At 40.4% G+C, this 13164-nt stretch overlaps 1 protein-coding gene across 2 annotated transcripts in view; it reads left to right on the top strand.

Moving 5' to 3' along the window:
* Positions 1-13164, top strand: part of LOC101860117 (alsin) — a 57094-nt gene that overhangs the window by 4188 nt on the left and 39742 nt on the right. Inside the window, exons 1-7 of one of the 2 annotated variants that reach the window (XM_005106140.3) lie at positions 1501-1956; positions 7224-7465; positions 7961-8212; positions 8684-9730; positions 10280-10527; positions 11365-11596; positions 12903-13067. In XM_005106140.3, coding sequence (XP_005106197.1) covers positions 1901-1956; positions 7224-7465; positions 7961-8212; positions 8684-9730; positions 10280-10527; positions 11365-11596; positions 12903-13067 — 2242 coding nt within the window. In that variant the 5' untranslated portion in view covers positions 1501-1900. Of the gene's footprint in view, positions 1-1500; positions 1957-7223; positions 7466-7960; positions 8213-8683; positions 9731-10279; positions 10528-11364; positions 11597-12902; positions 13068-13164 lie in introns of those variants that run through there. The other variant, XM_005106141.3, reaches the window with a different exon arrangement.

Here is a 13164-nt window from a genome sequence, read left to right as displayed (position 1 = left end):
ATTATTATTATTATTGTTATTTTCCACATCTCTGAACCATACGTCACATGCAGTCAAAATACATGCCAATGTATTGAATTTCGTCTTCAATGAAATTATCTTTGACTTCGATATTATAATTTTTTATTTCACAAAAGCGATCCATGCATTTTAAAGTCTTTGGTGGACGTCGTCAAGGCAGTCTGCAGTTTTGGATAATTTGCCAAGCTATTTTGAGTTTACTCATTTCTGCAAAGGTGTCTGGGCGTAGTTTCTGATAGTAGTCGTAGTAGATACAATTTAATATAAGTACAATCTTTTCCGCAACTTTTGCTGGTTCGTCTGTTTTTGATTGCATTTCATGCATTGTGGTGTTTAACAGGCATATTTATTATTATTTTTTATTTTATTTAGTAGAGGTTTTAGAGCGCTCGCATAACTGCATTAGGTCATATGAGCGCCGCAGATTTATACTCGTTCACTTAAAACTGACAGTTGTCCGTATTCTCTTTATGATGAGAAAACAATACATTTGATTCAGTTTTGCTGAAAAAGATAATTGATCTACTTCTTTCTTTGTGATCTTTAACTCTTTAAAGCATATCGGATACATGCAGCAGAACATAAGCAGTGTTCTCGGAATGTTTCAAGCCATCATTCTTGAATCAGATACAGGAATTTGCATCATATTTCACAGAATACATGTTATTATTGCCTATCGTTTTATATTTCAGAGGAGGAAAACAGAATTGAAGAATCTGTGTGAATGTACGTTCCAAAGCAACTTAACGTGTGTCTTCACCGTTGTTGTCGAATGACCAGAACACGCGTCTTCAACGAGTTAAAAACTCGCAAGCACACGAATTTTGTCACCAGCGGGCAGCAGAATCACGATAGTAGCTCAGCTGTTTTTAATGATGCTGTTGATTTTTGTAGCTCTGGCCGCACGCTATACGACCCACCAACGAATAAAATTTTCGTTTACAAGCATTGCTCGTAAAAATTATATCAATTTCGGAAACACCGGAACAAAATGAACTATAAATTCCTAAGTGTAGAATTCTGTGCTAGAATGTTATGGGGACTCTTTTTTTGGACCTCTGAGGATCACAATAAAACGTGTTTTGTTGTTGTTGTTGTTGTTGTTGTTTTTTATAACAAAGATTGCAGCATATTATGTATAATTTAATGTTTTATATGTCCTTGTCCTCGAGACGACGGTGCCAGTTTCAACTGAACGTGTAATCTTAACATTAAAATGATTTTTAATAGTAGGCCTATTTGGTTGAAGAAAAAAAGCAGCATACATATAACAAAAAGATCGTAACTTTATACATTTGTACGGGGAGCGTCGGGCCGATCGCCCGACTCGGTGCCTGAAAACAAACGACCCGTCGAACCTTTAAACTGAAACGCACAGTCGTAAACTCAGGGATGCCCATATTACAGCGGGTCGGGTCGATCCTATCCGTAGCACCCACAGAACACCAAGTATTGGTCTTCTGTGGTAGCACCCCGTTGTCATAGGCCGAGAGGCGGTGTAGGTTCTAAAGCTGTGACAGATTGTCATTTCTTATTTCGCGTGTTACTTGGAGGGATCGGGTTGAGATCATTTCTTTCTCAGGACTCATTATGCTATTCCGTTGCCTTTAGTACGCGTAGGCTAGCTAGCATATCTTTAGCCTAGGCTAAAGGGTAGGCTATAGATCGATGATATTTGATATTGTCAGGCGATACTTAAAATAGACGACGGGATTATTCAGTTGACCCATATTTCAACTTCCGGTTTTAGAATCAAAACAAGAAAATAATGAAAGCTTTTCGTTTGATAAAGCGTGAAACATAAAGAACTTTTACTAATTATGTGATTTTCACGGGTACACGAAGGACTGGTCCTCTTGTCGAAATACAACCATTCGTCATGTCTGATTCTTCACCCAGTATTTCACATAAGGACGATGCTCAAGAAAAGCAAAGGTATTGCTCTATTCTCAATGGCCTCGCTATTCAACAGACATGACATGTCATGATCATCAACAATGATGTCTGATTGATATAGAATCTAGATCTAGAGTAGAGTTGTAAGTAAAAGTAGGCTAGAATCTAGATCTAGATCTAGATCTAGATCTAGTTTACTAGATCCGTGGTATCATGGAGTGTAATCAAGTACAAGTATTTTGGCTGATCATTGTCATGGACATGATGGTATCTTTTACTTTTACTCCCTCCCCCCCCCCCCCCCTCTCACACTTAATGAGCAGCTAGATCTAGATCTAGAATCTAGATACTTGACCACCAGTTGTCCGTTTTCTACTAAATAGATCAAGATCTACTATTATAACTATAGGCATAGGCCTAGGCGGCTCTATTGATGCACTGAACATTAACTACTGATTCCGTCCATCATTTTTTCAGGCTCTGGACTTGTTCAGTTTTAGACCTGGGGTGCGTCTATTTTTAAAGGGAGTGTGTATACAGACCCGGTAACCGGGAACAAAGTCACAAAGTATACAGACCTGGTAGGAGAACTCTTTTGTGATTTCGGAGAGTTTCAGCGCCCTCTTGGCTCAGGGTAGACCTAGGTTCTTCTAGATCAGTGGTCTAGATCTAGATCTAGGCAGACATCTTTGATCTAGTTTCGCGGCTAGCCTAGATCTAGATCTAAATGAAGATTGCGGATGTCTTTTCGATGAACGATGGAGTTGGAGGAATCACAATTTGAAGAAAAGAACAATGTCATAATTTCAATCGAGCAGTCACCCTCTCTATTTCTCTGCCTCTCTCTCTCTCTCTCTCTCTCTCTCTCTCTCTCTCCCTCCCTCCCTCCCTCTCTCCCTCTCTCTCCCTCCCTCTCTCCCCCCCCCCTCTCTCTCTCTCTCTCTCTCTCTCTCTCTCTCTCTCTCTCTCTCTCTCTCTCTCTCACACACACACACACACACTCACTAGATTTCTACCGGGTCTGGGCGTTGAAACTTCCCGAAATCACAAAAGAGTTCCCTTACCGGGTCTGTATACTTCGTGACTTAGTTCCCGGTTACCGGGTCTGTATACACTTCGATTTTTAAATGCACTACTGTGAAGCTCTAAGTTCCTAATAGGTATTGTACCAAAGTGGTGGGAATCAATAGAAGAATTTGTTTATATCAATAACGATGACCTATAATCTGTAAGTATTGTATTTTCTGTCAGACAGAAACGAATGAAGAAAAAAAATTACGCAACACCTCTTAGAAAATTTCGACTAACGGCATTTTCTCAGCTCTGCAAGTCCTTATAATCCGTAGGAATCAACTCAAAATCTTAGCAATATCACCCTAGCACACATTTATGCAAGAATTTCACAAATTTAGTTGAATATCTTTCTTTGAAGGGCCTTTTTCTTATACCAGGCTCCGTGTTATTTACCCAAGGTTAGATCTAGCCTACATAGCGACAACAAAACAACGATTTTTGCAAGAATTTCACAGAGTTTCGATCAATTTATATGGGCGCTCAGAGATTGAGGTCAGGTTTGTTTACAAGTTCTACTTCCTTTCGACAACTTAAAAAGTAGGAACTATGTTAAAAAGTGTACATTTGTTTCGGATGTCGTTGAGCCGCTCACAGTGGTCGAATGGATGCAGCGGAAAAACTGAGAGACGCTGTCAGTGGTCGAATGGACGGAATCAGTTGATAGTCTATTTAAATCAACTTCATTTCCCTCACAAATTAGTCAGTAATTTTTAAAATATTTGATAGTTCTGAGAACTTCTTAACGGAGCTCTCTATACACTATGAGCTCAGAGATGCCTTACGGCGTAGTTAGTAATTTGCGTGCTTTGGACCTATCGGGGGGTTTCAGGGGACTATCCTCACCCGGGGTGAGAATAAAAATAGCCTACGATGGACCTCTCACCCCAGGTGAGACTTGCCAGCGTTGGCTATTCTTACCCGGTGTGAAGCAAGACCTGTTTTTCCTATTTTCGAAATAGCCCACTGTCTATCGGTGTGGGTAATCAAATTGACAAAAAAGCAAAGAAAAAATGATGTTGAAACACAAAAGTAAATTAATTTGGTCGTCTACAAAGATGATGCTACGGCTATTTAACTTTTCGAATGGAGCCGAACCACGCGGGTCGCAATTTTATTTTGACCGGAAGTTCTCGCGCTACTTCTCTCTCTCTCTCTCTCTCTCTCTCTCTCTCTCTGTCTGTCTGTCTCTGTCTCTCTCTCTCTCTCTCTCTCTCTCTCTCTCTCTCTCACTGCCCACAGACAGAATTGCACGCTTTCAACACAAGAGCGCTGGAACGTTTGTTCACAGCACAGAATTCTACATTTCTGTTATCACACTGTAGAAGTCTGTGGTTCACGATGAATGCTCCACTGGTTGGCCTATCACGGTGAACATACACGGGGTGAGAGTAGCCATAAGGCTCGCCTGCGCTATTCTCAATAGAGGTGGCCTTCAGGAAACAGGTTAAAAAAAAATCTGGGGGCATGCCCCCCTGTTTTAACCCATAATTTGATATTTCACTTATGTTTGAAATGGAGTAAAAATTTACCATAAATTCAATGATAACAATAATTATGAGTAGGGCCTAAACAATCAGTATATAATGACGGTAAATTTTTACTTTCACTCCCGCACACAGATGCACTGCTTCAGGGGTCAAACTGCACTATTGTTTGCTGCAGATCACACATAAAGCCACTAAAACTGTTGCAAATCAATTATTTTCAAGAAAATTTCAAACGTTCGTTAAAATATCAAATTATGGGTTAAACAACTGAATTTGGCGTCATCATATTATGAGTGTCGGATGACCAATTAAAAGTGCACTTTGTAGTACGTGAGTACTAATTTCAGCCTGGACTAGCAAACAAAGCTAATATCAGTCGGCTCATGCATTGCCTTTGCATTTGAGCAATGGAGAAAGATAAAAATGAAAATATTTCTATTTTATCATTGATGTTATATATGTCAGATTCTGGTGGTTGTCTGTATGTTGGGAGTGAGTGGAACACAAAATGCAGCCTGATGTGGAGTTTTGAAGTATATTTATGCATTAATTAGAGGGATTCATCTTTTCAAAATCACATTTTTTTTGTGTGACAGCAAAGTACCAAACTTTACACAACACCGACACGGGAATTCCAAGATGTATAGGGAAAATATTTATTTTAATGAAAAGCGTTATTTATATATTACGCATCAGCAAATGCAAGAAATCATAAATTCAGTCATTGTGTTTGTTTCAAACATGCAAAGAGCAGTATAGTTAGAATTAAATAATAACTTCCAAAGATTTTCTAAAATATTCTCATCTGACGCTCTATGATGACAAAAATGCCATTAAAAAACTGCTATCCTCATAATCTTAATATGTCAGTACACAACATGATGACATACCATCAAACGTCACACCATCGGATGGGAATTGGTTTTTTTAAGGCTTGATACTGGCGTAAAAAGTAGTAGAGATACCAACTTTAAACAGATGGTGTTTGTTTAAATAATATCGCTATTAGAGATTTCCTGTCATCATAGTTATTATGCATGTTGGAATCCCAAAGTGACCATCAAACACCCAAATTTCTCCCAAAATATTCACGCTGCTGTTGTACACATGGTTATTAAAAATAACATTAATTACTAATTACCCACATATTCATGTCATTGAAAGTGAAATGAAATAGTTTTTAATTTTTTACCTCTGTTACATATTTAGGCGTAAAGCGATGTTCCCTTGAGCTATATATGGTGTGACGTGTGTCTGTTAGAGGAAAATTTATGTATCTCCTGTTGGCTCCGCTTACCACTCTTTTTTTTCATGTAATCATCAACTACAACATATTGTTGTGAAGTTACATCAGTGAGATAAGACATGTCCTAAAATGCTCTAATGTTACTATGGGTTGAGAAAAAATGAGACGAAGATCTGTTGTAAAAAAAAATCACACATCATTTGAATGGCTCTGCTACGCTTCGAATTGCTATGGATAGTGCTATAATCATTAATGTTGAATAGTCGAATCAAATAGGCACAAATCTGGTCGAAGGGAGACTTCTAGTTTTTCCACTTGGTATGGTATTATAATTATCCCACCATAGTTCTTGCCCGAGCCTAAGAGAATCTGGTCCGCCTTAGACTAAAATCGTATTTTCACTTATTTTTATCCGCCGCTTATACCCTTTCGAGTGTCGCGGTAATTTTTCTTTCTTCTATTTGTGTTTTTAGCGATAAATAATGTGTTGCCGACTTGCTAGGCCTGTCACAGTTTCACCAGAGCCCCGTTAGCCTGCAACTTTTCGGGGTATCCCGGGTTCTCTTTCACGGCTAGCGTGACGCCTCAGTGGCATAAAGCCACACCGTACTTCGTTGAACCCAGCAATCCCCTACTTTGTCTAGTTTCCACCTCCCAGGATGTGAACCTGGGGTTGGGCTTTGGGAGTATTTTCACTGTGCCGTGAAATTTTGTTCTCTTTAATGAGCTTACCTCAGATTTTATTCTAAGTATTTTAATCCACCTGAAGACTACTGAGTGTCCAGTTTGAGTGGTTATGGGTAATGGATCATGCATCATGCTTTACCATAGTATTTTGCAGATGCTAAGAGGCCCTCTTCTAGACTGGACAGTACAACTTTATCAATATTCAGCTCTGGTTGTTCTTTCCCTTTAAATTCCATGGCATTGGAGCTGGTTTTGTTCCCTTGTATACATGCTGTCAGACTTAATCCTGATCATTGAAATTCCCACCGAAGCCTTATGAGCCTCTGGTTCTCTCTTGTACCCCAAACAATACAGGACAATCACATTATAGAATAAATATTTTATATTATATACTCATGTTTGACTGCTTGATGGTATTTTTTACAGCGTGACTACTGCACAGCAACATACATTTATGTCACAAATTACAATTTGTGCAGGACCTTTTTGCCTTGTCTTTGTTGGTATAGCTCAACTTAATACATTTTGTGTTTTTATCCCCCATTCTGTGAGACGTTTTACAGTCCAAAGCAGCAGCCTCTTAGTTTCATTCAATTTATACACTACTCTAATTTTGAGTAATGACATTCTTCTACACACAAAATTCTTTTGCTGTCATATGTCCAAGTACTATGTTTTAATGTTTTTCCACCTACAGCCCAGAATACTCTTCTTTTCGATGTTTTATTTTTCAGTTCTTTTAAAACAATATGACGTTGCAAATGGTTATTTTGTAAAACAATTTCAAATGATGTTCTTGGATTTTGTTCTAGGCCTCTTCCCTCTGTCAGCATGGCTCTCTGGCAAGGGTATACAGGAGATATCAACTTGCACAGTTTTGATGTATTCAAGCAGACTATTATCACTGATATTGCTCTGGGCCAAAACCACAGCCTATTTCTGACACATGATGGAGAAGTATTTGTCCATGGGGCCAATAGCTGTGGTCAGCTCGGACTTGGCTCACTGGAGATTGCATCTGTAGATGAACCTGTCAAAGTGGATGGACTATCAGGTGGGAAGATGTACTTTTGTTGTGGCTCGTCCTATTACATTAAATCTCAGGATTTTTCTATAAAGTTCCATTTAAAACTGGTCTTTCTTGAGCTCAAAGTAGTATAGTGAATGGAATGATGAATGTTTTCTCTTAAGATAATTTGGTTTTTGTTGGTTGCATTGATTCTTAACATCTCAGAATTGGCTGTCTTGAAGCAGATTAAAATATATTTGTTTAAGAAAACCAATAAGGTTGCCTTGTTACTAAAATGGTACATGTTCTGTACACGATGTGTCCAGGTTTTAAAAAAAATAATAAGAGTTTAAAGAATGTTTAATGAGGGAAAGTGGGCTTATAAAGAATTGTTTAGTTTATAACAAGTGTATGCTTCTTGGGCATATTGCTCACAGTGAGACAAATGAAGTTTGTACTTGTCATTGTCTTTTCCAGTGCCTGTGGCAGCCTGCTTGTTACAAACGCATTGCATTAACTCTTGAAACTCAATGTTCACAGGGCCAGCCATTGGGATAGCCTGTGGCAAACAACACAGTGCAGTGGTCACAGACTGTGGTCAGGTGTTCTGCTGGGGAGATTCAACGGATGGCCAGTGTGGTACCGGCACTCTGGACCTGGTGCTCAGTCCGACACGTGTGGCAGTGGAGATTCATGAAGGATTCTGCGCTCACGGCTTCCCCAAGCCCAGCATCGGTGTTGGTGTTTGCAGGGTAGCTTGTGGGGCTAGGCATACACTAGCACTGTCAGATGGTAAGGAGAAAAAAGAATAAAAATTTGATTTTTATTTAGTGTTAAGATAGTTCAGAAATCTTTATTTGATCCGTCTACAGGTAATGATGGGAAAATTTGACATGGTTAAAAAAAATTGGAGTTGGTTCTTTGAGATGTTCTGTATGGCTTACATGGCTATGAGGTTGGCTTTGATGTTTGCATGAATTACAAATATGTCTGTTTTGTGTAGAGACATTAAAAAATAGCTCGTCCATTCTGTTGCAAACTTTTCTGTGCTCTTCACTCCCCTCCTGTCATTTCTCTCCCATGTTGAGCCCTTTGTCCCCCCTCCTCTATCTTCTTCATTCTCTCCTTCCTCCTCCCTCCTCTCCTTCCTCTTTTGTCTTTCTCTTTTCCTTTCACCACCTCCTTCCTTTCTTCCTCCTCTCTCCTCCTCTCTCCTCCTCTCTCCTCCTCTTTAATTGCAGTTTTTTCCTTTTCTTTCTCCAGACGGTGAAGTTTGGGCCTGGGGCTTTGGTCCCCAGCTTGGTCTGGGTGAGCTGCAACATGCGCCAATCCCTCGCCGTGTTTCTACCCTGCAGGGCCGAACTGCTCTGGCTGTTTGTTGTGGAGAGTCTCACAGTCTCGTTTTGCTGCTGACTTCATCTAGCTCGAAATCTGGCACCCCGCAGAAGAAGGCGAAGACACCCGCTGGCAGCGTGAATGAAGACAAACACTACCCTGCACGATGTAGCACATGTAACAAAGAAATTTTCACATACACAGACACTAGTGATATGTGTATAGTTGAAACATTGCACGAATGTAGCAATGCAGACAATGTACGCAGCATTGATTCCACAATTGTTGAAGAAGTGTCTGCGTCAAGCTCTAGTAATGAGATTATTGGTGAGGCTAAAGAAGAAGTTTCAAATAATACAACCAAATCTACCACTGTTGCTACTTGTGACGTTTCCAAAGCTGAAACGGATGGAGGAAGAGGACATGACCAACCAGCAACAGCAGATGAGAAGCAGCTCACCTCAGAAGGGGGTGGTGGTGGGTCCAAGGAGAAAGCTAAACAGGCTGACATAAAATCAGAAGGAGGAAAATCATTAGTGTCTATAGAGTCTTCAGAAACAGCTCAAAATGCCTCGTGGGAGGAAAAGACAGGAACTGTTTCAGATGTCACTGAAGTAAAAAACCTTTCTGAGCCACAGGACACCTCCGTGCATTTAGACTCTTCCGGTAACTTGGACACTTCCAGCATTCTGGAAACATCAGGGATTGAAACGAGCATTCTGGTCATCCCCGGTGACAACCCTTTTGATGGAGACGTTGTCTCGCAGGAAACATTGCCGACAGTCCAGGAAGTTGGTTCAGAGGATGCGGAGGGTGTTGTCAAGCAGATTGAGCTGTCCGACAGGAAGCTGGAGGACACTGTGGCTAAGGATGAGGGCAATAAAGCAAGCCCATCGGGTGTAGACAGATCCGTTTCATCAGATTCTGCTGAGGTGGTATGGCAGCGACGGTCACAAACAGAGGAGCTGCCCGAGGGTGAGTGGGCATGCGGTCTGCAGCTCTGATATTTTTCTTAAAATATGAAGCAATCAAATAGAACAGTACAAATCTTTTCAAGAGCTTGATATGAATTGCAATATTTCCCAGAAAATGATATGTCCATTTTGTTTTACCAATGTAGTTAAGTCTATTCATAACACTGTACATCATGTGTAGATGTATTTTTATTTTTATTAGAAGGTAAAAAGTAAGCTAAATAGGTCCTAGTGTCTTCTACAAAATTAAGTGTCGAGACAAGTTCAGAGATGTTTTCTGTTTCTTGTAAAAATAAGACTTTTGGAGTCAGACTTTGCTTTTATAGGGCAATTGATATTGTGCTAGACAAGTGCTTCAAAGAAAATGTCTCTTAAGGACTTCAACATAAATTGACATGGGAGTCATATCTCCCATCTTGATCAGGGTGTTACTTTAGGGACAGTTTTACCAAATGCTCAACTTTCACATCCCTGTTAACATCGGTTTAAGACTAAAATATCCTTTCTTATGAGCACAGTGTTAAAGTCCTGTTTGTTAACATGTCGTCAGATGTACTGCCAGTTCAAAGGAGGGAGCGTGTCCGCACTCCGTCCACGAGCAGTGTCAAGTCATTCAACCTGATAGACCAATCAGAAGCCATGGATTACCTGCACCGACAACTGGAAGATGGGACAGAGGAGCTGGCCGAGTCTGACCGCCATGTCAAGGACGTAAAGCAATCTGAGGTCAAAGTGGGTGCACCAACTGATGCGGAATCCCCGGATAAGGGTGACGGGGTTTACAACATGATGGAACAGGTAAGGTACAACCTGTGTTTGTGTAAGGAGAAGATGCATTGTTAGTTCAGTTGGTGTCGAGCAAGAACGACTATAATTACCATGATTTGAATCCCACAAGTGACATTCCTGAACATGAGTTGTTTCGGGTTTTTTGAGGTTCCTCAACCATCTAGCTCGCTCCAATTGGAGGTTGACATTCTATTCAGAAGGCACCCGTCTTGAATAACTTTATGTTGTCAAAAAGTTGCATTGGAACCTTCCTGTCTTTTAACTGTTTATCTCCAAGGGGGGTAAACTCACAATGATGGGGCCCTTTTTTGTTACTAAATCTAAAAATGACAAAGGTGTCACAAAATTAAATTAAAACAAGTGATCCTATTTTGATAGTTCTTCATGTAATGAATAAAATCTCGGTAAAAGAGACCTGTGCCGAAAAATAGTTTGATGTCGAAGTTGTCGTAAAAGAATGTGCCTGAGCCGCTGTCAACGGCTCACCGGCACAGGGGTTCCAACGACGAGCCGCTGGGAGTGGCTTGCCTGAGATAAAGAGTTGAACAGGGGAGACCATTAATATATCAATAAAAAATCCTTTAAAAAAATTTTTTTTTCTTTGTTTGTAATTATTAACCTTAATGGAGGCTAATTCTCCAAATCCACTTTTTCTGCTCTTGCGCTCATTAGTGTGTAACCTATCCATACTTAACACTTCACTCTGTGCTCTCTGAGTATGCCTGGCTCTCCACTGAGTGCATTTCACAACCTCAAATATGAAGCAGTCAGTCTAATTTGTGTCCTTAAATTCACTCTCTGCCCAATGTATGCCAAACTGACCTAGTCTATTTTCCCTCACCGTAGATGAAATCGGTAACTAGCAGAGCCTTCAGCAGCCTTCACACTCTCTCGGGGTTTGCGTTTGGCTCCAGTGACCCTGAATCTCCCGACCAAGCTGCCCAGTCTGACATCACAAATGCAGGAGCAGGTGCTGCCAGGTCAGGAACTGCTGGGAGTGAAAGAGACGCTGGTGATCTTGACAAGTCAAAGACTTCCGGGAACAAATTGCCGGACATTGGGGATACTGAGATCTCAGGTGGGTCTATGTATTTTTACCTTCAGGAGACTCAATAGTGTTTTTGTTAGTGTGAGTCTTTTGCTTTGTTTCCTTTCTGTCTCTTGTGTGATTTGTTTCCTATTTATGAAGTGGAGATTTCTATTCTTTGTGTACTTGTACATGTATTTCTTTCTGCGTTGATGCATTCTTTGAAGTTGTGGTATGTTATTGTTTCCTTTTGTCCTTTTTTCTGTGCCTCTGTTATCTGTTAAAGCATAGAGTACGCCGATTTCAGAGACTGACTCAGTAAGTTCCGATAAGTATAAAAATTCCTTAATGATTTACAACTTGCCCCACATAGAGCTGGCAGACTGCAGGCGGCTTTAAGCACGGACTAGCGCAGTCGGCTTTATCAGAATCCAAACTACATTCTTATTACGCCACAAAACTGGAAAGGGCACCTCGCTGTCAACGCTCAATGACGTCACCCGACTGGACTGGGGACAATTTTAAATGGTCATTTCAGAGCTGGTGCTTCACAAAGACAAAAACTAATTACACTTTTAAAATCAGTGTCCTTACTATCGTCAGTTTTCCTCTACTTCTTTTGTATGTTTGTCACACTCTTGTGAACCCCTATTTCTGGGGTGCCTTGATAGTCAAAGCAGACTTTGTGCTACTGAAGCTAGAGAGGTTATCAGAGTAAGCCTGATTCCCTGTATGGACTTCTCTGTTGACATCCACCCATTGGCGCTCATATGACCTTTTATGCAGTTGCGAGCACCGTAAAAACTACTAACATTACTAAAAACTTACTTTAACTTACTGTTAACTATAGCTTAAGGGTTTCAGCAACTGCCTTCAAGATTTTGTCTTTTCTTTGAAAATGTCTTTGGACCTAATTTGTATAGATGAAGTTTTTCATGAAATTCCCTTTACCCAGTTGTTGTCAGAGCAGGATTTGATCTGACATCGTGGGTGGTTCGTGGGTGCTCATGTGTGGTTTGCTCCTTCTTTCCTGTTAAACATCTATCGTCTTTATGTCCCCTCCTTCGTTTTTGTGTTTGTTACTCTCTTGTAACACCTCTAATCTTCAGCGCTTATATGACCTTATTGTGTTGCAAGTGCAGTAAAACTCTTACTAAAACAAAAGTAGTAAAAAAAAAGACGTGACATCCCGAGTTTTTTTTTCTCAGTCAAGCAGGTTTGCTGGTGTGTTTTGTTCTTTCTTTTTTTCAGAGTTACTATCATCATTATTCTATCTTAGCAAAGTCTGGTTGTAATCATTTTGATTGTGAACTGCAACTCACAAATCACAGCAAAAACTCCACTCCCTTTCCTCAAGGTCATGAAATGGTCAAGTCGGGGACATTTGCTGAATGGTCCGAGGAGCTGGCCAATGTTGGGCATGACATGTCCAGTCTCGGGCGCGGTGACAAGCAGAGATCTTTACGCACCATTCACTTACAGCAGCGAAACCTGTCCCGAACCTCAGCCTCAAGTACTACAGGTGGGCTGCTCAACTCACTGATGTTGATGGGTTTTGTTTTGGTTGAAATTTATTATAGTGGAAGAAGAGGCTGGTTTTTTTCATAGTTTTTTTTTTT

The sequence above is a fragment of the Aplysia californica genome, unplaced genomic scaffold (genome assembly GCF_000002075.1).
Source record: "Aplysia californica isolate F4 #8 unplaced genomic scaffold, AplCal3.0 scaffold00516, whole genome shotgun sequence".
In the NCBI taxonomy this organism is placed as follows: domain Eukaryota; kingdom Metazoa; phylum Mollusca; class Gastropoda; order Aplysiida; family Aplysiidae; genus Aplysia; species Aplysia californica.
This window is presented reverse-complemented; position numbering and strand designations above follow the sequence as displayed.